Below are 25,187 nucleotides of genomic sequence, written 5' to 3'. Positions count from 1 at the left end.
CATGTACCCTTGTAGCTGGTTTGCTATTACCTTTGTCACCAATTTGTACGAGACATTACATAGGCTTATAGGACGAAAATGGTGAATAGACTCTGGATTCTCGAGCCTGGGAATTAGAACAAGCAGTGTCTCATTTACCAATGCAACATCTTCACCTTCATCTAAGATCTTTCTGATAAACTCAAAAATGGAAGGCCAAACCGTCTCCCAATTAGACTGGTAAAATATAGCATGAAATCCATCCAGTCCCGGGGCTTTGTACGACCCCATAGAGAATAAGGCCGCACGCACTTCTGCAACTGAGGTTGGTCGGGACAATGACTGTATGTCTGCTACTAAGTCCGGCCTAAACCGAGTGGGGAGGCGTGGGCAGGCTACGTCTCGGTCGTCGGTGAACAGCGTACGGAGGTTCTTTTATGTACTTTGGTCGGGCTGTCTATTTTCAGACAAAAATTTCCGATTCGATATGAACTATGAAGTCACAAGAACGCTGAGACTTAATCAAAAGTATCTATCATGAGGGATAATAATTAATGCTTCGAATCTTCGAAGCTTTTCTTTCTAAAGTTTGTGAACTGACAACAACAAGAATATGAGAAGACCACTTTTAAGGATCCGAAATGTTTTTGTTCGTGGCAGGTACTCTTTCCCCAGAAAGAAACGTTAAATTGGAAAATGAGCGAATTTTCCCCTCCTAGAACTTTTTTTTTTTTTTACCAATTGCCATGTCAAATATACCAGGCTTTAACAGTCACTTACCCAAAGAATAAGACAAGATGATTCTATGTTTCATCTACCATGGAGTCAAAGAAAGTGTCGCGTGGAATTTCAAATGTTCTTACAAGTGCGCACCCGAGCCATCTATAGAAATTGATACGGTGTATATGCATAGTGAACTCAACTTGATATCTTGATGAAGAGTGTACATCACCAATCATACATATATATGTGTGTTTGTATATATATCTAGAGCATTTCTTAGCCCGTCATTGTCTCCTTAAGCTGATCCTAGCTATTCGATTCTTGAGGTGCCATCAATAATAAGTGAATTGATTTGATATGTGTCTTTAATGTCGAGCTGACATGCTTGTACCAACACCATTGGCATTTGACGATCCATTTAATTGTCGTGATAGGGAGATCGTATATATACGATACATGACTTCGCTTTTTATTTATTACGATATGATCTTTAATGTTGACCCAAGTCAATAAATCGAACACGTGTTGTATATAAATTTGTGGCCCTTGCCTTAGCTTGACAGTTTGGTACTAAATTCGAATGTCAAATTTGATCCAATTATCATTGCTCAAGAGGCCATGCATTCAACATCGATCAGCTGTTTAGTTAAGCCCATGATACATTGATCATCAACCAATCCGATCCAATTAGCACCTTTGTTTTTCCCCTCGAGGAAACAAGTACGACCCCTATGCGATCCTTAATTAGTGTGATCATATAGATAAATAAGCCAAACAAATTATTGAGAAAGGGAATATAGTACAATGATACACGTTTCGCCTAACAATAATCAAGTGGTTCCATGTTCAACTATCGTTGTGAGACTATATGAACTCCTTTATTAGTTAAGTTTTCTATTTTCTGACACTAGACCATAAGCCTTCCTTGTCGGATGAACAAAATAATATATTACGACCCAAAAAATTTATAAAACCAAATAGAAAGATCGGAAGGGCAATAATTAATGCATATTTTTTGGGTGAAAAGAACACATTCTTCAAATGGGGAGTAATAGTAATACATGGTATACATTCTTGATGATTCGTCTAATTTGCATGACACAAACTATTTCTGTACGTAGAACTATATATATTTCGTGTGTATATATCTATATATACACCCGATGATCATCACCATGCATGGAGAAAATTACGAATGCTAGGGCTCACACTAACGTCACTAAAACCTCCGTGGGAAGTCCGAGAAACTAGACGTGGAAGGAACTTTGACAGGGACTTGATCAACCCCCAGCACACCATAAAGAAGAAACTTACCGCAACCCAATTTACATCCATCGAGTAGTTCATTTAATTCGCGAATGACTTTGTGCCGATTTGGTATGTATCGATCAGCATTTAACAAAACCCGACAATACACAGTTAATTACGGTTCAGGAGTTCCTCAATCATCTGAAGTGCAATTCTCTCCTCTTCCTTCAGCCCGACATCGCCATCATCATCATCATCACCGGATGTTTCTCTATGATCCCACATTTCCTGAGCTTCTGGACCTGAACCTGGACCAGTGGTTGATGTGTCGTCGGTCCCATTCTTATCACCATTCCCAAGCTCAACAGTCATTATCCAGTTTGAGTCAGATGAGCCTTGGCTAGCCCCAGCCCGCTTCTGCCACACCCCTATGTGGGAGCTCTCAGTGTCTAGCCTCAGGCACGTGAGGGAAGGGGATGCGATCTTGCAGCTCTTCCGGAGCTTCGCGCTCAGAATGGCACTCAAAGGGCTTGTTGCCAGTGGGGTGGTCAAGCCTGAGGAGGATTCCCCGAGGGACCGGGAGCCTGAACATGGGGCCACCGGGAAATTAGTCTTCGCGTTCCGTCCACTCAAGAGGACAGCTGCCTCGTCATAGGCCCGGGCAGCCTCCTCCGGGGTCTCAAAAGTCCCCAACCATACCCTCCGCTTCCTGCAACACACGATGACAAAGGGTGCTCGGAAATGTAAACGAAAATGAAGGGGAAACATTAATGTTCATTGTCTTCGGTCGCTTTTATTGCTGAGGGAGCTAGCTAGGGGAAGGAGTAAAGAGAAAATACAGTAAAGGGTGGCGAATCTCAGCAACCCAAGAGCCCCAAGAACGTTGCCGGACACCTCTGAACTTCTTCGATTGTACCATATTGTTTGCTGAAGTCTCTGTTTCTGAAACACTTTTGTCAGAGAGAGCAGACAACGCAGAGATAGAATCTCCGAGTTTGTGGAAATACTAGCTAGCTATACACTGCAAGTGTGCGTAACAGTGGACTTGTACATGTAATATTATATAGAGGCATACATCGACAATCCGACGGCTAGAGTTGTATCCGTAAATCACGCCAATTTTGATCTTTCTTGGAAATCATTGGTTAAAATATTTTATAAAAAAATGAAATAAAAGCTCTGTATGGTACTGTACAACAATTGTCAGATGACGGTGGAGATGGATGCCTATTGTCGGCTATGTGAATTCACTTCTCCTCTAGAGAAGATGACCGGGTCCAAATTATTATATATGACTAGAGAAGAAAAAAAAATAGAAAGGAACGCTACCATTAACTATGAGATAGCATTCTCATGTTCTTATGTCTGAACCACAATACTTACGATTAAAAAAAATAGAAAGGAACGCTACCATTAACTATGAGATAGCATTCTCATGTTCTTATGTCTGAACCACAATACTTATGATTAAAAAAAAGAAGAAATTAATCAACGTGTACTGATTTAAATGGTTCGACTTTTAGCCCGTTTAAACAATGTTTCGGGTTCAAGTCATTGTGAATGTAAAAAATTCACGTTGGGAGGGTTTTACCCCTTAACGGACTGATCTGGCTCGACTGTATTAGTCGAGATCTAACGGGCTGATCTGGCTCGACTGTATTATGATTGTATGTACGAACATAATTAACTAATTCTTTTTGACATCTTGTAGCAGTTATCATGTCTTACATTAGGAAATCACCATAAACATATTGATTACAAACTTCATTTGAATATGTACATGACTGTATGTACGTGTCTGATCATAAGAATGATCTCTTCATAAAACCATTTCGTTTTATAGAAAAGCATGCATCAAAGAGTCCAGCGAATTCGAAACGATAGTTCAAATGACCTATCCGGCAGGTAATACAAAGATATTTGTCTCAAGTTATGAAGAAGAAGAAGAAGAAGAAACAAAAAACACGAACAAACACAGTTACCACTTTATTGGTGTACGTACTGGCAGTGGTTTTTAATACAGCCCCCACACGGCAAGATTTACTGCATTCTGGGGAAAGTCTTTGGTATGGGAGAACTACCAATGACATGTATCTCTCTTGACAGAATCAGAATGTACCAAATTGCAGCCTTATATATATATATATATTATTTCGAACTGCAAATAACTATGATTTATCAACTGTGACTAGCCAAGGATAACCCTCATATATGTGTGCACTATAGCTTTAGCAAGTGGATATATACGCTTCCCTGCAAGCAATGTTAACTTCATGGGAAGGGCATTGACCATGACCGAGGAGATGTTGAAAGGCCGCACTATGCATTTCGAATGATAGTTTATATATATTTTTTATTATATGGTTTAATTTTGAATCCGAGCCCTTTGTTGAAAACAATGACATATGATTTTATTGATTAATATGTTCCGCCGTCGAATGATATACTTAATCGGGAGACTATCCACCAGTAAAACCAATATAAATCCTCCTTCTTTTATTCTGGATTTCGAAATTGTAAAAAGAAACCAAAATAACTTAATTGATGTGAGACCGAGGTTGTGTCCACGACAGTGTGCGTGCATACACATATCTAATAAGAATAGCCAACACATGCAAAAGACAGAAACTAGTAAACCTGGGTGCAAACGTAAACATCAAATCTAGGGCATGTGGATGTGCTTGTTTTGCTATATGATGATCTGTGTGTGCGTGGTCTACAATCAAAGGGGCAAAATGAAAAGAAGTGAAATTATGCCATCATGGGATGTGGACGCAGCTTTATTCCTACTGTACGTACTCTCTGCGTGGACCGTTTTCAGTTGATCTTACCACGAGGGTCACTCCGAATAACACGAAATATAATCTTTCATACTATTGTAAATTAAAAAATATAATGAATATATTACGTGATATTGTCTCATAAAATATATAAAAAAAATTATATTTTATTAATAATAGATTTTTTATATTATTTTTAAAAAATTCATATTCAGGAAATCCTCATTGATTTGAGGCATGCCACGTGATATATCGGTTAGATATAAAACTTTCTTCTTTCCTCTCCCTTCTCTCTTCAGCTTTCATCAGGCCAACTTTTTTTTCTTTTTTTCTTTTTTCCCCATTATAATCGATTATTCGCTAATCTGTTCAAGGAAGGCTGCTGGGTACTGATAATATGCAGAAGAGAGTGAAAACTTCACTTCAGAGGATTGGGGAGTCTACGCAGTCTCTACTCTGAGTTAGCTTGGAGTGTTAGGTGACATACATTTGCCTTGTTTTGTTTTAGGCTTGTATGCCACTTTTGCTCAGTTGTTTTCTGAAGCCTTTATTCTCGGGCCGGGGCTTCTTGTTCCGTTGGGAGATTGTGGGCCTCCTTCTTTTGTAGACGGAGATGTGCTTTGTTCTGTTTCTAAGTATATCAAATTCAATAAAGGAGCACCACCAACTGAGGGGAAAAAAAATATCTATCGTAGAAAAAAATTACACATGGGTTTGGTCAATTTTACGATTTACTCACCTAATGTCGAATTATTATTATTTTTTTTTATAAATATGTTGGATTATGTTTACCGCAGGTAGCGCGCGTTCCAAATCTAGTGTGTATATATATATTACAAAACGAAAAGGAAGTTGGTTGGTGTGATTTTCCTTTCCCATGTAATACCCATTTGCAAAATACCATTTTAATTTGAGAACCATTGAATACGAAGGAAGTCAAAATTATATCAGTAAATTCACACTATATTTATAACTACCTAATAACTATTCATGCTAGAAGAGTTTTATCTCTTAATGAGCCAATCCGGCCCGACTGGATTAATCCGGTCCCAATTAAACTTCCGAATATCGGGTTCACACCAAAAAAAATCCATTATTTTCTCCTTTATCTTCTCCCCACATTCTCTCTGTCCTTTTACGCCATCACTTCCATAATACTTTTGTTTTGTTATTGATCATTTTCTTAATTTTTTTCTTCTATATAAAAAGTGGCCAAAAAATCTATTAAAACTACCCATAGTATAGAAAAACATAAGATGTTGCACAGAGAGATTAAAAGTACTTTAAAATATAATTTCTAAAGATAACTCAGTGTGCAGATATAATTTGTAAACAAAATTTCAATCTAACGGGTCCTCATCTAAGTATACATACACATGCATACATATACACTCCACTACATTAATATAATTTACCAAACTCTTTCTTTTCTTCTTCTTCTTCTTTTTTTTGCCCTCTGTAAAGGTACTTGTGAGCTTGTTAAATACTAGACCGCACATGTGAAATTTGAAACTAAAAAATGTTATTCTTTGGTTTTATTTATATTTAGACGGAGTATAATTCTAACTAAATGCACGCACCGTACTCTTCTAATGCTCAAATTGATTAAGTAAGAAAATAAAAGAAAGTTAAAGGGAGAAAAAATCCAAAGACAAGACGATTTGGAAGGAGGTAATTAGAGCAGTAATACTTATTCTCAATCTGGATTGAAGAAAATTGGAGCACAATCGTAATTGATGATTAGAATTTAGATCATTAAAAGTTGCTTGCGAGCATCGTTGAAGCAAAGATTAAAAATGAATGTAGTGAATCTTATGTAGTAGGGATGCATGCATCACCAACGATAAATACATACATATATATATATATATATATATATATATAAAGCCCGTTTTAGTGGGCTTAGGCCTCAATCTTCTGTAATGCAACGCTGATCGTTTTTGCAGACAGGACAGGAATAATTACTTCATTATGGGCCGCTGGGCTTTGCGATTTATTTGCAGATAAGATTTCTTTCAGATGATGTTCATTCATTCTGACCCAACCCAAGGGGGTTGATTTTCAGCCATGCCACAAATCATACCTATACCTAGGGAGCGCATGCATGCACAACATGCCCTTCCATGAACCAATACTAGGCAAGTTACGAATCATAACCCCGAAACTAACGTGGAAGCCAAGTCGGATCAAAAGCCGAAATTTAGTGCAACTAAACTTGTTCTGGAGATAAACTTGTCATGATGAGTTTAGAAAAAAAAAAAAAAAAAGAAGTTCTCCAGACAACAATGTCACGTAATAAATCAGAAAAGACGTTTAATACAGTTCACACTCGGTTCGGAACTAAAAGGTTTCGGCTCTAGCCTTCCAAAAGCCTTGAGAAGCTCACGGGTTGGAATCTTTCCGGTGGTGCTTTTATTTCTTCATTCATTCAACCGTTGCGTTAAAAAGGAGGAGAAAGGAGAATAGGAGGAAGAAGAAAGAGCCACCTGTCCACGAAAACGAACCGCATAAAATAACTTTGCCCTCTGATCTGAGATTTAATGATCATCGTCAGAGTCCTGTCCGGGTGGCTAATCTTCCGTTGTATTTGTTTACATTTAATCAAATAAATATTTAAAAATTAATTATAAGTTAATTATAAAATAAAATAAAATAAAAGGTTAAGGATGAAAGTCTAAATCACTTAATCATTACATAAAAAAATCATTAAATAAGTTAATTCAAAATATTAAACTTAATAAAATAAATTATTTTTCATTTATTAATATTTTTAACTTCTTAAAAAAATATCCCCTCATCCTTATCGATTCCCTTTTCTTCTGTTGGGCTATCCCTCCAATTTGGAGGAAGTTGGGCTCAAATTGTATTGGGCTTTTATCGGGCTTTAATAGGCCCAAGAACCCAGTTTTGTTAGGGTTTATATTTCAGCATATATATATATATATATGGCAGCAGAGAACAGCAGAATAACGGAGCTGCAGATTTGAAGAGGCGGCAGAACAGCAGCAGCAAAGGCGGCAGCACAGCAGCAGCAAAGGGGCAGCGCGCAGCTGGAGATCAAACCTCGATCGGGACATCAAACGAACTCCGATTGGGACGAAATTTTGACAGCAGCTTCACAACACGTGGGGCTAACTTCTGAACGGTCAGAATTTCTATTCGAGCTCTGTAGGTGCTGTTTCAGCTGATTTTGTGAACCACCCGGTGTGGGTGACGAATTTAGTATTTGGGTGATCCAAGAGAGTGTTTCTCTTGAGTTTGGTGATCCAAGGGTTTACCCTTGATGAAAGACATTGTATAACCTTCATAGTGGATCGTTGATTCGGAGTTGGTCCCGTGGTTTTTCCCCACATTGGGGTTTTCCACGTAAAATTCTTGGTGTTGTTTTACTTTACTGCTTGTTGGTTGATTTGATTAGTTCCTATCTCGATTACACTAGAAGGGGAGGAAGATTAATCGCTGCGTTATTGTTTGGTTGAGTACATCCCTAACCCCAACAAGTGGTATCAGAGCCTCGGGTTAGAGAAGTTTGAGTTTTTCGGTGTTTTCGAGATGGAGGAATCTACAGGATCTATGTTCAAGTTGAATGCAACCAACTACTCTATATGGAAGTCTCGGATGGAGGATCTTCTATTTTGCAGGGATTTGTACGATCCCATTGAAGGGGATTCCGCGAAACCCAAAGATAAGGATGACAAGGCTTGGGAACGCACAAATCGGAAGACTATTGGTTTGATTCGGCAGTGGATAGACAATAGTATTTATCATCATGTTGCTCAGGAGACAAATACGAAAGCTTTGTGGGATAAATTGACAAATCTCTATGCGAGGAAGACACCACAAAATAAGGCATTCCTCGTGAAGAAGCTGGTTCATCTTCGTTTCCAGGATGGAGGTGATATGGCTGCGCACATGAGTAATTTCCAGGATATTATTAACCAGTTGACGAACCTGGAGATAATATTACCCGATGAGTTGCAGGCCTGTCTACTTTTAGGGACTCTACCGGATAATTGGGACACACTTGTGGTTGCATTAAGCAATTCTGCGCCAAACGGGAAGCTATCGTTGGCTACGGTGACAGACAGTTTATTTAATGAGGAGACTAGAAGGAAAGGCACGGGAATTTCCATTCAGTCTGAAGCTTTGGTTACTGAACAACGGGGGAGAAGTCAAAGCAGAAATTTCTCTTCCAAGCATAGTAACTCACGTGGCAAATCGAGGGGTAGATCAAAGTCGAAGACGAGGAAAGTGGTCACTTGCTATCACTGTGGAAATGAGGGACACTACAAAAGGGAGTGTAGAGCTCTGAAGAAAAATCAGAATGGCAACGGTGAGAGCAAGAAGGAAGAAGGCTTTACAGCAGTGGCATGTGATGGAGAGACCTACATCATTTGTGATGAAGCTTATGTGAATTTCACATGTCAGGACTCTACCTGGGTTGCAGATACAGGTGCCTCGTTTCATGTCACTCCTCATCGGGATTTCTTTTCATCTTACACTACCGGGGACTATGGTTATGTGAGAATGGGGAATGGACAATCATGCAAGATTGTCGGTATTGGTGATGTCTGTCTAGAGACCGAGCTTGGCTGCAAGTTGTTTTTGAAGAAGGTGAGGCATGTTCCAGAAATTCGCCTTAACCTAATCTCGACGGGTCAACTTGATGATGAAGGCTACAGTAATGAATTCAGCAATGGGAGATGGAAGCTCCCCAAGGGTTCGTTGATTGTGGCACGGGGTCAGAAGACCGACACTCTCTACAGGCTGCGTGCCAAACACAATTCCGGTCAGGTTAATGTTGCTGAGGATTATCCTATCGAGCTATGGCACAGGAGACTCGGACATATCAGCGAGAAAGGTATTCAAATTCTTGCTAGAAAGCAGTCTTTGCCCGTTAAAGGTATGCACTTGAGCACTTGTGATCACTGTTTAGCTGGTAAGCAGAGGAGAGTTTCTTTTGTTAGAAGTCGTCCCTCTAGATGCCATCATATACTTGATCTTGTGCATACAGATGTTTGCTTTATGTCGGATAGATCTCTTGGTGGTGCTCTCTATTTTGTGACATTTATAGATGATCACACCAGGAAAGTTTGGGCTTACCCTATGAGAACTAAAGATCAGGTGACTGAGATTTTCAAGAACTTCCATGTAGCAGTGGAAAGAGAAACATGCATGAAGCTGAAATGTGTCAGAGCTGATAATGGTGGTGAGTATAGAGGTCCTTTCGAGAACTATTGCAGGACTCACGGTATCAAACTTGAGAAGACGGTACCGAAGACACCACAACAGAACGGGCTTGCAGAGAGGATGAACCGCACAATTGTTGAGAGAGTTCGTTGTATGCTTTCTCAAGCGAAACTGTCTAAGCCTTTCTGGGGCGAGGCAATGAGGTCAGCGGTTGATCTTATTAATCTTACACCGTCAGTTGCACTTGATGGAGATGTACCCCAGCAGGTGTGGACCGGCAAGAAAGTATCATACAAGCATCTCAGAGTATTCGGGTGCAGGGCATCTGTTCACATTCCTCGAGATGAAAGATCAAAACTTGATGCCAAGGCAAAACAGTGCATCTTCTTGGGTTATGCACATGAAGAGTTCGGGTACAGGCTTTGGGACCCTGATAGCAAGAAGATCATCAGGAGCAGAGATGTTGTCTTCTTTGAGGACCAGACAATCGAGGATTTGCAAAAGTTAGAGAAGGCCAGTGTAGGCAATCCTCACGAGATCTCTATTCCTGTACCGGTTGATGTAGAGCATCCAATGGAAGAGGTACCTGGTGAGTATGAAGAAACCACGACTGGGGGTGAGATTCCTCAGGTAGATGATGATGTGACTACGGATGATACAGGCTCGCAGTTACAGTTAGAGCCTGCAGATCTACCTAGACAATCTGATAGAATAAGACGATCATCTACAAGATATCCGCCTCATGAATATGTGCTACTGACTGACGGGGGAGAACCTGAGTGCTATGATGAAGCTGTGGCACATGAGTACAAGGAGCACTGGTTGAAGGCGATGAATGAGGAGATGAACTCCTTGTCTGAAAATTACACGTATGACCTAGTGAAGCTACCGCAAGGTAAGAGAGCATTGAAGAACAAATGGGTCTACAGGTTGAAGACAGAGAACTCGCGACCTCGATACAAAGCTCGACTGGTAGTGAAAGGTTTCAACCAGAAGAAAGGAGTTGACTTCGAGGAGATCTTCTCGCCCGTTGTCAAGATGTCATCGATCCGAGTTGTTCTCGCACTGGCAGCTAGTCTGAACTTGGAGATCGAGCAGCTCGATGTAAAAAGCTTTCCTGCATGGTGACTTGGAGGAAGAAATATATATGGAGCAGCCTGAAGGATTCCGAGTTAAAGGTAAGGAGCATTTGGTGTGCAGGCTGAGGAAGAGCTTGTATGGGCTTAAGCAAGCACCTCGGCAGTGGTATAAAAAGTTTGACTCTTTCATGTTGAGCCATGGCTACACACGGACAACTTCAGATCATTGTGTGTTCGTGAAACAATTCTCGAATGGTGATTTTATCATTTTACTGTTATATGTGGATGATATGCTACTTGTTGGTCATGATATGAGCAAGATTACAGAGTTGAAGAAGGAGCTCAACAAGTCCTTTGCCATGAAGGATTTGGGACCGGCAAAGCAGATCCTTGGGATGCATATTTCTCGTGACAGATCAAGTGGAAAACTTTGGCTTTCTCAAGAGAAGTACATCGAGAAGATTTTGGATCGGTTCAACATGGGTAATGCTAAACCAGTTTCATCACCACTTGCTTCTCATTTCAAACTTAGCTCGAAGCAATGTCCTACAAGTGAGAAGGAGAAAGAAGAGATGAAGAAAGTTCCTTACTCATCAGCTGTAGGAAGTTTGATGTATGCCATGGTCTGTACAAGACCAGATATCGCTCATTCTGTTGGTGTGGTTAGTCGTTTTCTCTCCAATCCGGGGAAAGAGCATTGGAATGCAGTTAAGTGGATTCTGAGGTATCTCAGAGGAACATCCAAGGTGTGTTTACACTTTGGCACTGGTAAGCCGGAGTTAGTGGGCTATACGGATGCGGATATGGCAGGAGATATTGATTCCCGGAAATCCACTTCGGGATACTTGATGACTTTTGCAGGGGGAGCTATCTCATGGCAGTCAAGGCTTCAAAAGTGCATCGCTTTGTCTACAACGGAAGCCGAATACATTGCGGTGACCGAAGGTTGCAAGGAGATGTTGTGGTTGCAAAAGTTTTTGCAGGAGTTGAGCTTGAAGCAAGAAAGGTATGTTCTACACTGTGATAGTCAAAGCGCCATTCATCTTTGCAAGAATCCCACTTTCCATTCGAGGTCGAAGCATATCGATATCAAGTTTCATTGGATTAGAGATGTGTTGGAGTCCAAGCTGGTGAAGCTAGACAAAGTGCACACTGATGAGAATGGAGCTGATATGATGACAAAACCTCTCGCTAGGGAGAAACTTCATGTTTGCCGAAGTATAGCCGGTATGCTTGAAGCCTCCAAATAGTCGGGAGGGGGAGTTTGTTGGGCTATCCCTCCAATTTGGAGGAAGTTGGGCTCAAATTGTATTGGGCTTTTATCGGGCTTTAATAGGCCCAAGAACCCAGTTTTGTTAGGGTTTATATTTCAGCATATATATATATATGGCAGCAGAGAACAGCAGAATAACGGAGCTGCAGATTTGAAGAGGCGGCAGAACAGCAGCAGCAAAGGCGGCAGCACAGCAGCAGCAAAGGGGCAGCGCGCAGCTGGAGATCAAACCTCGATCGGGACATCAAACGAACTCCGATTGAGACGAAATTTTGACAGCAGCTTCACAACACGTGGGGCTAACTTCTGAACGGTCAGAATTTCTATTCGAGCTCTGTAGGTGCTGTTTCAGCTGATTTTGTGAACCACCCGGTGTGGGTGACGAATTTAGTATTTGGGTGATCCAAGAGAGTGTTTCTCTTGAGTTTGGTGATCCAAGGGTTTACCCTTGATGAAAGACATTGTATAACCTTCATAGTGGATCGTTGATTCGGAGTTGGTCCCGTGGTTTTTCCCCACATTGGGGTTTTCCACGTAAAATTCTTGGTGTTGTTTTACTTTACTGCTTGTTGGTTGATTTGATTAGTTCCTATCTCGATTACACTAGAAGGGGAGGAAGATTAATCGCTGCGTTATTGTTTGGTTGAGTACATCCCTAACCCCAACATCTTCTTATACGCTTCTTTCTGGTTTAAAGTCACGTCACACGACACTGCATGATTTGATTCGTTGCCGCGATTAAGTTTAGGATTCGACACTTGTCCAGGATGGGGAATACCTTCCTGGTTCCTCCCCTAATCTTTCTTTCCCACCTAATCTAAGACTGTCGAGACACGTGGTGGTATCCCGTTAGCTCTTTCCGAACGGGGCTTGTCGTATGACCCCATTCACGTCCACGTGTCGTCAAGCATAGATTTCTATTCTCGGCCCCCAACGGAAACATACTTCCTTCGACCGGCCAATTTCTTCGATCGGTTACGGTGGTGAAGCTCTACCCTTCACGTCTATTGAGTGTACATATTGATGAATACCTAATCCTCGAAAATAATATGGCCGGCTTACTTATAGGTATAATTAAGCTGGTGAAGTATTATTAATCCAGCGTTTGTACAAAGAGCGATTTGTAGAAAGATATATTATTGCTTACTTGTTTCGAAATTATCACTGGATACATAATATGCATATGTTATATGCTGCTCAAAATTGAGAGAATGATGAAACACGTTATTGATTGTCGCATGCTCGAGTGTTGGACCATCTATGTGTACTGTGTTACTTTGTTTGCTATACGCGCATTATTGGTCGACTTGGACCATTTCATATATATGGTACATGATGAGCATGGGAATATTAGTACCGGGCTACCAAGTTTGACTCCCGTTAGCTATTAGTTGGCATCACAAACAATAGAAGACAAGCATGAACGTGGAAGATATGAGCATGAAGTTACGTTGGAGAAGAGAAGGCCGAAACTAAATGTAGAGAAAATGATATCGAACATGAAGTTACGTTGTGCTTGAGATATGCTCTTTTCATACCATACCTGCTCTTGTTCTCAAACAACACATTAATCACGACACACTATTGAGTTTAACACTTTGAAATGGATTTTTTATAGAATATCACTTTAATTTGAGAAGTTCCTGTACAAGGCAGGAGGTCCATGTGATAACAATGGCAAATATCAGACATGGAATTAAGTCCATACGCAACGTTATCATTGTTTTTTAATCACTATAGAACTTTCAGTTTTTGTCCTAATTCCACTTTCCTTTTGGAGAATTCTCAAATTTTTTGGAAATTTTTTCAAAATTGTAAGAAATATGTTCACCTATTAAAATGTGGAGTCAATTTTCAAAGAAAATTCTCCTCTCCACTTCTCTAATTTATGTAGGATTTGAAGAATTTTTTTTTTGTGGGTCTTCTCCACTCTTGAAGTGGAAAAGTAGATCCTTTTAGTTTCTCTCTCTCTCTCTCTCTTTTTGCTACGTAATAATTAGTGGGCTTCAGTTTTGATGATTACGGGGCTTTGATGCCAAATCATCTTTCCTTTCTATAATTGCATTATTTATTTTCTCTTTTCTTAATTGATTAGATTGTTTACGTTGTAATTTCTAAAATTAATTTATTCTTAGTTAATTTTACACTAGTAATATAATATAGCAAATCACAATTAAGCAATTGTATAATATATATTTAATAGTAATAATAATAATATAATAATTATTATTATTATTTTATTATTATTATTATTATTAAAGTTCCACTATCAAAACCAATTATTTATAATCGGGTTATCTAAGTGTTTTTTTACTGTACAACATTTTTCACCATAGCAATAATCTAATAAAAAATTTATATGAATTAAGTTTATATATATATGTATCATAAAAACAAAAAAAAAAAGGGGCATATTTTCACTCAGCAAACATGTTTTCCAAATTTTGAGCTCCGCTTGAGGGGATTACAAATTTATATTTGTAAACATGATTTCTCAATTTTTTGTAAAGAAATAAATTCAGAAAAGAAGAAGAAAAGTGGAGTTGAAAATTAGAGAAGACTTCTGTTAAAGTAAATGGGTCATAAATTCTTGAAATTAAAGTGTAGTAATCTATGAATTCCAATCCAATTTTATACGACTGTCGGTTGACGAATTCATTGCCGAACTTAAATATTCTTTAATGAGAATTTCTCGTTTTCATTGGGCATTACCTCCTTTAGATAGATCGAGAACAATCCCGATTCCAACTCTTTAATCTGTAAGTTTTAATAAAACGGACGTTGTAAATTGTAAGACTATTTAGAAGTTAATAACAAGTGAACTGATTATGCAGTAACTGATTTACTTATGCATACGAGTTACAAATGAAAATATAATATAGAATGGGCGAAATACTTGGTAAAAGAATTGTCTATTGTTTTCTTATGTTTTTCATATAAGTTAGATTCATATTATTATACCGCTATAGGAAGGACTAGGAGTACCCTCCTTGATCCGTTGTTGAAATTACTGAGATGTTAATAATCTACATTACAAATTGGACAAAGAGTTAGATGGGTAACATTTGCTTTCCGGTATTGTCTATCGTAAAATAATGGCAAAAATTATAAACCACTAAATTAGATGGAAGTTGAGAATAAATGAGTCAATTTATAACGTTTGTAACTACTGATTAACCCATTCTTCTCTATCAACTTATCCAAAAAAAAAAAAAAACTCAAGTCCCAGCTCCCTCTCCTCTGTTCGCTGTTCTCTTTTTCCTCTTACCATTCTTTTCTTATTATTTATTATTGAATAAAAAATCTTTTTTATCTCTACAAAATAATTTATATTACTGTATTGTTATAAAAAATAATTATACATTGCAGAGATTTTAAAAGAATATAAAGCAATTATGTCAAATTGTACATTGCGCGAGATTACGGGTTTTTCTAATTACAAATTCAAGATATGTCTAGATAATGATTTTCAAGTTTTGGAGACAAGTTGTGAATCATACAGCCAAACGACATACCTTTCTTGATCTTATTATTTATGGAAAATATTTCTGACTTTATCTGCTGAAAATATAAAAAATATTAATTTCTCGAAATATTTGTTTAGATTCTGATAAAAACATATTTAATAATAATACTCTCAAAAAATTGAAAAATGTATTCTAGTACAAGAGGAAGTCTAGACAACATATGAAGAGACGACTCCTGCACGTATATATATACATACATCTCCCCTGTTCTCTCTCTGACTATCTCCCCCAAATAAGACCAAAAGCTCGCACCTTTGACTCTCCCTGCGTCTGTTCGAGGACTCTGTCTCTCTCCTTTCTTCTTCTTTCTTCCTTCTTCCATGTCATCTTCTATGCTGGGTTCGCAGAGCTTGGTCTTAGCCACAACAGCTATGGTGGTCTCGAGCACGGTCCTCTTCCTCACCTTCTCTCGGCACAAAAGCGATCCCGCGGAGCGGCCTCTTCGTTCTTGCTTATGCTCAGGTACCTCATGAACGGGGGAAATTTGACAATCAAACCCGAACTGCGAATTTTTTTTTGTTGTTTTTTCCTGGCGAAATTTCCGACGGTCGGCTTCATTAGGCCGGCGGTTTTTTAATTGTTGGGTATTTCATTATCAATTCAAAGCATGGATCTTTGATCATATCATAGCTCTGTTTCCAAAATACATGCTCGGTGAATTTTAGCTCGAGAAAGCAGAGCAGTGCGATCAGCTTGCATTACTAAATTCCCGCGAATTCTGCAGATCGGAATAAATTGGGGCAGAAGAAGAAGAAGAATAAGAGGGTGAAATTCGCGGAGAGCGTGAAGGAACCGAGAACGAACGGGAAAGAGTTCAGGAGGAGACAGCGGAGGGACTCTCGTCCAGTGGAGAAAAGCTGCAGGGAGTGCGAGATTTCTTCTTCACGGGCGCCGGGGATGCCGGCGAACAGGGCTGCCCTGTACAGTGGAATCCTCAGGGATCGAGCTCAGAGGATGGAGTGCTACTGAATTCAACATCCTCGGTTTGGTCTGTAAATCAATCTAACTGTAAAATTCATCTTCTTGATTCTCCCTTTTCTCGGTCTGGATAATCTGTGTGGGTTCAGGACAGCCATAACAAGGGGGAGAAAAAAAAAAAGAGAGAGAGAGTGACAGGGGAAGTCCCTTTTTTTTTTGGCTTTCAGGTTAGTCATTTTTCTCGTGGTTTTTATTATTGTTTGTAGAAGAGAAATCTGGGTGGGCTGTGGGCGTAAATTGTAAATATTAGGAATTTGTAATATAATTAATTAAGGAAATAAAAGAAGAAGAAGAAGAATGTTCTTCATTTTTTTTTCAGTTGTTTTCTTTAAGAATATTGGGTTGACTTGACTGTATTAACCTCTGCGTTCTGATTTTGAACAGAACAGGCAAATAATAGTGCCAGCCTCGGAGTTTGTTCTTAATACTTGCATTGGCTCTACATATATACATTGTGACAGAGAAGTCAATGAAATACAAAGACTTCATTAAATTTAATTAATAGTTAGTCAATGACTAATTATGGAAAATGTAATTATTATATTTAACGGAGGAAATTAAAGAAAAGCAGGGTGGAGGGCCCTCCTTCTGGTGATGGTCGGATGGTTCTCGAAAAGGTCGGCGAGGGATTACATTTTGTCTGCAATAATCTTTCTAGACGTTCTATTGTTTTCTTTTAATTCTTAACGAATAAACCGTTTCATTAAAAATTTAAATGAAAAATATTGAATTGTTCGGACGTTCCAATTGAAAGGCAAGACAATTTAAGATTGGGATTAGACCAATCTCACAAATTCGACACAAATAAGAAAAAGAAAATTAGAATCGTCTTCTCACTTGTATAGACGGCGCAATTATTTTAAAAATTGTTCGCGGCTGAGAACGGTGTATGATTTATTCTTCAATCCAGATTCTGCTGGGTACTCAAAGTGGACCGCACTAGACGGGGTGGGCCCAACTGCCCCATTCCCCGTTCACATGGACATGGTGACGGGGGTAGCTATACAAGTTGAGCGATGTTGATGGGACCATGTCATATATGTACCATGAAAATATTATTCTTGTTATTAAATATAAAATAGATAAACAAACGAATTTCGGATTGCTGGAACCAGAAATTAAGAAGCTGCCACCCGCACCACTCAATTGGGTGAGAGATACATCCAGAGATTCAAGAGGGAGGGAGCCATCTAAATTGACCCATCAAAGTTCATCGACGATGAAATTTCCTGGAGATGGTGTGCACGCCTCTAGATCGTGATTGCTGGACTAGACCAAACCGAACCGAATTCGAACTAAAATAAAGTTTCTCGAAGGTGATTGTTTTGTCATATATATTCAAGATTAATGTAGTAATAACAATTAATCTTAGCGTTTTTGGTCGGTGATTTTCTCGCATGTGAAAGCGGTCCTTACGTACATCACAGGGGGGCCACGAATATGGACGGGGGTGTTTGGTCTAACACAAGCACGTGACCTTTAGAAGCCGAGCCAACTTTTCCAGCAATATATACGAATCGAGTAGTACATGCATTGAAAAATCACCACCCAATTTTGCGAGATATTTTGCCGCGGTATATGGATAGTTTATAATTGAAGGATACGGTCTTCGGGTGGGTTAACTGATATCCAATTTTATACGAGATTTCTTCAAAGAACAAATAAATTATGAACGCTCCCACGGGCACAAGTGATATTGGGCCACTGTCGGCCCACTAAACCCAATTCACGGGCTTCTCGATCTGGGCCCTGTAAGAGAATCTTTCTTCTCGAGTCTGGACACTCAACTTCTTCAGGAATATGGATATGGGTCGTGACGGAAAATTTTATAGTACAATCACTTTATTTAATCGTTAATTTGTAAGTATTCATGAACAAATAAATAATTTATTGATCATTCAATGATCAAGAAATTGATTACATCAAACAACTGATTACACTATAGATATATCCGGTCATGACGTTACCACGTGATACGCATTATGTTTTATTTGTGATTATATTTTTGGCGGCCACTCTGGCATTCGGAAGTCGAACTCAAAACTTTAATTTAAGAGAAACAGATACTTAATCACCTAAACCGGCCCCATACTCATTCATTTGTGATAGTTTTACTTACTACATAAGGTTCGAAATTCGGTGATAATTATGGCGACGATCTCCATCTGTATGTATGATCTTTCCATAAGGAATACATGCTTCAAATAAAAATGAAAAGAAGTATTGGAAAAGCTAACCCTTGACCTCGCTGTAAATATAGTTTTATGGGATCGGATAATCTCATTCTTAAGAGCTCCTTGAGGCACTTTGACGTTGCCAAGCTAGGCTTAGGCCTCTTCCGGCTTTGGCACAAGGCCAGGACCACCTGCCTTCACATGGCATTAGCACGATCCATATGCATTTTGTCAAACTTGTGGTCAGTGGATGGAATTAAGTTTATATGGAAATTCTGTTTTAAAGTAAAATTTTCGATACATATGTATGAATGATTATTCTGCTAAAAGAATGAGTAGTCAGCTGGCTATTGATATTATTCGAGATATAGATCGTCTATAGGAACGCTACGACAAGGCATTCGTGCGTATAACTTCGCAGAGAATCGGGAAGGAGGGAGGGGAGGGCGAGGGGGAGATAAGAAGAACAAATGTGACCGTGAGAAAGAAAGAAAAGGAAGAAAGAATAGAAAGTATACTTTGGCAAGAGGGATATTGCAAAAGTGAGTGTAAAGGGAGGAATCTATTCCAAGCCCTCTCCACCCCAAAAAGATCCCAAAGCAAGGCCATAGTAAACCTTCCCTTTCTTCCCCAAATCGATGTAGGTTAAGAATCTCTGTCTTCCCCAGTCTCTTTCTAAGGTCAAGAATCTCTGTCGTCTTGGCAGCTAATTAAACTATGTCCATGGCATGGCATTCCTGAAGAGGAAGAAGAACAAGCAGAAGCTTTCCTTCCATGCAAGCTGGGGCATGTGTTAAATTCCTCCATCAGTTATTATTACTAGGCTCGGTACAGATATGCAAGGCATGTTATAATTGCCATATAGACATATTGTATCCACACACATATATATATATATAACTTGCACAAAATGAAATGCTGTTCCTCTGATAACTCCCCGACCAAACAAATGGGCTTCTCCTCCGTCTTCCTATGGCTCCTCCTCATCTTCTTCTTCTGTTTTCCTAATGGTATGTGCCTCTCTGATCACACGCTTATATGCAGTAATATGGTCTGGTTATATCTAATTGCGCGCTCGGGTTGTTCCACTTGCGCAGTCATGACAGTGCAGGCATTCACGGGGACTTATGGAGTGAACTACGGGCGCATCGCCGACAACATCCCACCCCCTTCGAACGTAGTGACACTCCTCAAGGCAGCGAAGATCAAGAACATCAGGATATATGACGCCGACCACAGCGTCCTGACAGCCTTTAAGGGCTCGGGGATTGAGATAGTCATCGGGGTCGGGAATGAGTTCCTCAAGGACATGAGCGTGGGTGAGGACGGGGCCATGAACTGGATCAAAGAGAATGTGGAGCCCTTTCTCCCCGGAACGCAGATTCGGGGGATAGCTGTCGGGAATGAAATACTTGGAAGCACGGACGTCGAGCTCTGGGAGGCCCTACTCCCAGCTGCCAAGAACATCTACAGTGCCCTCGACCGCCTTGATCTGACCGACAAAATTCAGGTATGTGAACGTGTTTAACGTATGACTCGAGCAGTTTTTGTTTCTCAGGGATGATGCATATTAATGACTTTCCTCCCACTCATAAATTTTGCCAAGAAAAGGTTCAAACTGCGCACTCAGAGGCCGTGTTTGGGAGCTCATACCCACCATCGGCAGGGGCTTTTCGGGAAGATGTGCTACCATACATGAAGCCGCTCTTGCAGTTCTTCTCGCAGATTGGATCGCCGTTTTACATCAATGCATACCCGTTCCTCGCCTACAAGAGCGACCCTAGCCATATTGACATCAATTATGCGCTCTTCCGATCAAATTCCGGGACGTACGATGCTAAAACTAATCTACATTACGACAACATGTTTGACGCCATGGTGGACGCGGCTTACGCTGCCCTGGAGAAGGCTGGCTTTGCAAAGATGGAGGTAACTGTATCTGCATAAACTAGGCCTACCTAAATATGTTCTTCGTTCTATAGACACAAAAATGTGCGTCCATTACAATGCTAGTGATTATGAATTTGGATTGGAAGGTATATTTGCATCGTACATTTATCGCCAACATCATTCGATCATGTGACAGGTCATTGTCTCGGAGACAGGCTGGGCCTCGAAGGGTGACCCTGATGAGGCAGGGGCCACTGTGAAGAATGCCAGGACGTATAACTATAATCTACGGAAACGATTACTGAAGAAGAAGGGGACCCCTTACCGGCCCAAGATCTCCGCGAAGGCATACGTGTTTGCGCTGTTCAACGAGAACCTGAAGCCGGGTCCCACGTCGGAGAGGAACTTCGGGCTGTTTAAGGCTGATGGAAGCATTTCGTATAATATCGGGTTTACTGGCTTAGTGTCTTCTTCGCCATCATTGCCTCCTCTCTCCCTCCGGGTAAGAGTGCGTACGTCCATTTCATAAATTTCAGAGTTTACCGAAAGTCGCTAGTACGTACAATTATTGAACTTCCGGACTGCCTCACACTCTTGCAGGTCCTGACAATGACAATCTGTGTTGCTGTTCTTCTCTTGAAATTAATCTGACCAGCAGAGGAAGTGTTTCAAAGCTCAGCTCTCTCTGGTCCCGTGAGATCATGCTGGGGCAGCTCCAAACACTCGATGTAATTAGGTTTCTTGAATTTAACCAGATTAGTCTGCAACACCAACACTTCGTAGCTGATTCTTTCGTTCTTGTACAGAATTGACTGTCATCTTGACATGCTAATTCAAGCAAAGACCACAGGATAAGCTTGTAATGTTCATATATTTCATTGCGTCGGTTCGATGAATAGGCTGACGTAACAGCAAAGGAAGAGGATGAATAAAATATATAACACAATATATTATATATGCAGTACATCTTTTGTTACTTTTGGGCCGGACATCTTTGTTACTCTGTGGACATGTAACCGGCTACATGTATTTGGCCCTTGACGTCAGTTAAGGGGAAAAAAAAAAAAAAAGAAGCTACCCAACCTCTGTGCATTCCTATCCAAGCCATGTATAATCGAGTAGTTGACCAGCTAAAATCAACCCGAACTCAGTTTGCCGTCTCCAGTGCCAATCTCTGCCTCTGAATCTCAGAAGGCAGCTTGACATCCGTGGCCAGTCCAACAGCCTGGAGGAGCCGGATCATGTACCAGGTCATGTCGAGCTGCCACCACTCAAGACCATGGCGGGCTGAGTACTCGAATGCGTGGTGGTTATTGTGCCAACCCTCCCCGAATGAGAGTAGCGCGACCCACCAATTGTTCCTGGACAGGTCATTCGTGTTCCAAGCTTGCTTTCCCCATACATGGCAAGCCGAATTCACCAGCCATGTGATGTGGTAAACCCAAGTCGTTCTGACTCCCTGCAGCATTCCATTACAGAATATACAACATCAAAAAGACATGAACAAAACATCCCGGGGACTCGGAAACTGTTTAGGCTGCAAAAAAAAATATTCAAGTCTTCAATTTTAATTTTATTGGAAGATATTGAGGAGTAAAATGGGATAAATCTCACATCAGAAAAGAAAAGGAAAATTTATGCCTTTAGTACCACCACTTATCAGCTTGAGTTTTTAAGTTAAAATGGGCTCAGGCCCGTATAAGCCCAATGAAAATTTAATATGGTATCAGAGCCTAGGTTACGCGTATGCGTGCCTACGCGCGTGTGTGCACCCACACCACGCCAGGCCCAGTATGTCCGAGTGCAGCCAAGAGTGCGCCTCGTGTTAGTGTCCCCCCTTACCCGAGCACGGAAGATGAGCCCGGCTCGAGGTCAATTGCTGAGGGCGGGTGTTTACGGACACGTGACAACGTGTAGGCAGAAATAGACCACACGTTGCACGTGAGGGCGGGTGTTGAGAGGTAAAATGGGATAAATCCCACATCATAAAAGAAAAGGAAAATCCATGACTTGGGTACCACCACTTATCAGCTTGAGTTTTTAAGTGAAAATAGACACAACTTGTATAAGTCCAATTAAAATTTAATAAAAGACAGCAAACCAGGAATTTGTGGTCATAGAGGTCCCATGGACCCACCGCAATATGTCAAAGCGCCTTCAGCTTAGACTGTTCACAAAGCTCTCAAGCCCTCGTAGACTAAAACAAAAGAACATCACTTTCACCGAACAATAAGCACAGGACCCATATGGTGGATGCGCAAATGGCCCATTAATCTCTCAAATTATTATGTCCCACACCACTAAAACCCATGGCCCGAAAAGATCATAGGTGGATATTATCATTGTTTTCCAAGCAATTGAAGATAACCTTTGGCGGCTTATCTTCACTCAGCAATCGCATGAAAGGTGAATTATTATTAGCCAAGGCCGCGGCTTCAAGGGACCAGATGCAATCTCAGGACATGCGAAAAATGAGAAGGGAGACAAAAGAGATGCTTACCATTCCCCAAACAAGGAAGGGGAATCCACCGAGAGCGTAGAGGAGAGCTGCAAGTGCAATGGGATGTGCAATGTAAGTGCTCTGCACGAACCTGTAGAAAGGCTGCTTCTGCAAGTCCACCACATTGTTTGGTCCTCCACACTGCCCAACCACCATCACAACCATCAAACAAATGCTCCAACAAAAGCAATCTATCAATAGTATACCGCATGAAGCAGATCATACGAATAAAATCAATGGTAAGCTTTGCTCATTCAGGCCATGTCTAGATTGATTGTGCACAATTAGCACAGCCAGCCACGGATACGATAATGTGGCGACCACATGGTCAGTATCAAATGCATACCCTCTCGGCCACATAGTCAGTGTCGAAAAGCCAGCTGACGTGACTGAACCAGAAGCCTTCCTTCGGGCTGTGGGGGTCTCTCTCTGAGTCACGGAACTGATGGTGGTACCTGTGCGTGCTCACCCAATCTATTGGGTTACCCTGCCAAACGAAACCACAGAAACAAAGCACACCAAAAACACATCAAACAACATTAAAATCATCGACGTGAGAAAGCAACAAATCCAACTTGGTTCGACTGTTTCAGAGCAAAACACAACATCTTTGACATGTTGAATCATCAAAAATAAAATAAAAAATAAAAAAATGTAAACTTTGAATGGGATGAGGGAGAACCTGAAGGGCAAGGACCCCGCAATAGGCAAAAGAGTACTCGAGCCACTTCGGGAGCTTGAAGCTCCGGTGAGATAGGTTCCTATGGAACGACAGAGTAATGCCGAACAACCCCGTCACCGCGTACAGCCCGACTGCTACCCAGAGCGCTTTCCAGTTGAAGCAGAGCGGCGCGAACAGGCTCAGCAAATGCATGGCCAAGATCACCCCGCCGGTGGACAAGTCCAAAGAGTTCCACCTCCGGTCCCGGAACACCGTCCTCGGCCTCGTAACCACAACGTCCGATAGCATAATCCGCCTCTGCTCCCCCTCCACTGCCTCCTGCAGGTCCGACGCGGACAAGGCAGGTCCGGCATTATCCAATGCTGCTCTGTTTCTCAGCGGGGGAGACTCGGAGCGCAGTTTGAGGACCGTGTAGGCGCAGAAAGTGAGGGCGTCGAGTCTGGTGGGGAACTTGGGGGAGGGTCCGGAGCTGAACCGCGAGGACAGACCAACTATGGGTCTCCTGGGGCGGTGGAGAGTGCGGAGAGGAAGGTGAGGGCTTGGATGTGTTTGAGGAGAAGCCAGCAGAGCCATGGCGGGGGACAGGTTAAGGTGAGAAGATATCAAGGATGATTTAAGATGGATTTGAAGGTTGAAGAGCGACCATGTTCTGTGGTGCAGGGAATCGTCAGAGGATCGGCAACACAAAGTGCGTGCATAGATAGATATGGATGTATTTATATGAGTGTGAGGGGTCGACAGAGCAGAGAGAAAATGGACGGAATGAAAGACGACGAGAGGCGGTGGAGATGGCGGGGGGGCCTTGTATCTGTTAACACTTGGAAGGGATGCAGAGAGAGAGATCTTACTTGATAAGGAATTGATTTCATTTGGATTTGGATTTGGATTGGGGTCCCGTATTTTTAATTTTCTATTCTCTTCTCCATTTTCTTTTCCCTTTTCGACATGTTATTATTATCTCATAATAATCAGACCATTTTATAACCCAAAATCAGAGGCAATTATCCCATAAATTTTGATTATTTACCGTGACAGGGATTGCACGTGAAATAGAGGACTAAAAACGTTTTTTTTTTTTCCTGATAAACCACGAGCTAAACTAAGCTCGATCAACATGTGATTCATGGCAGATGTAAACCATGGCTCGCTGTAGCTGCTATCTTT

General features: G+C 40.9%; 4 protein-coding genes across 5 annotated transcripts; 2 read left to right on the top strand and 2 right to left on the bottom strand.

Annotated features, from left to right (window-relative positions):
• Positions 1-1,722: 1,722 nt before the first annotated feature.
• Positions 1,723-3,148, bottom strand: LOC116198057 (ethylene-responsive transcription factor WIN1). Its single transcript, XM_031528376.1, has 2 exons — positions 2,790-3,148; positions 1,723-2,659 (listed from the first exon to the last, which is right to left on the bottom strand). Exons 1-2 carry the CDS (start codon positions 2,867-2,869, stop codon positions 2,122-2,124), a joined length of 618 nt encoding a protein of 205 aa, XP_031384236.1. The 5' UTR covers positions 2,870-3,148; the 3' UTR covers positions 1,723-2,121.
• Positions 3,149-16,003: 12,855 nt separating this feature from the next.
• LOC116192456 lies at positions 16,004-17,095 on the top strand. Its single transcript, XM_031521014.1, has 2 exons — positions 16,004-16,261; positions 16,524-17,095. The coding sequence occupies exons 1-2, from the start codon at positions 16,120-16,122 to the stop codon at positions 16,766-16,768; spliced, it is 387 nt and encodes a 128-aa protein (XP_031376874.1). The 5' UTR covers positions 16,004-16,119; the 3' UTR covers positions 16,769-17,095.
• A 2,489-nt stretch (positions 17,096-19,584) lies between these two features.
• LOC116193162 (glucan endo-1,3-beta-glucosidase 14) lies at positions 19,585-21,796 on the top strand. Of its 2 annotated transcripts, XR_004154212.1 has the most exons (6): positions 19,585-19,961; positions 20,049-20,461; positions 20,563-20,880; positions 21,038-21,343; positions 21,442-21,569; positions 21,648-21,796. XR_004154212.1 is itself a non-coding variant. In XM_031521951.1 (5 exons), exons 1-5 carry the CDS (start codon positions 19,862-19,864, stop codon positions 21,490-21,492), a joined length of 1,188 nt encoding a protein of 395 aa, XP_031377811.1. In that variant the 5' UTR covers positions 19,585-19,861; the 3' UTR covers positions 21,493-21,714. The 2 variants fall into 2 exon arrangements, 1 of the variants encoding a protein (XP_031377811.1); XM_031521951.1 differs by having other exon boundaries at positions 21,442-21,714.
• LOC116193163 (palmitoyl-monogalactosyldiacylglycerol delta-7 desaturase, chloroplastic-like) lies at positions 21,748-24,891 on the bottom strand. Its single transcript, XM_031521952.1, has 4 exons — positions 24,024-24,891; positions 23,688-23,828; positions 23,342-23,482; positions 21,748-22,300 (listed from the first exon to the last, which is right to left on the bottom strand). Exons 1-4 carry the CDS (start codon positions 24,594-24,596, stop codon positions 21,989-21,991), a joined length of 1,167 nt encoding a protein of 388 aa, XP_031377812.1. The 5' UTR covers positions 24,597-24,891; the 3' UTR covers positions 21,748-21,988.
• Between the last annotated feature and the right edge of the window lie 296 nt (positions 24,892-25,187).

Source organism: Punica granatum, chromosome 1, assembly GCF_007655135.1.
Source record: "Punica granatum isolate Tunisia-2019 chromosome 1, ASM765513v2, whole genome shotgun sequence".
Lineage (NCBI taxonomy): Eukaryota > Viridiplantae > Streptophyta > Magnoliopsida > Myrtales > Lythraceae > Punica > Punica granatum.
This window is presented reverse-complemented; position numbering and strand designations above follow the sequence as displayed.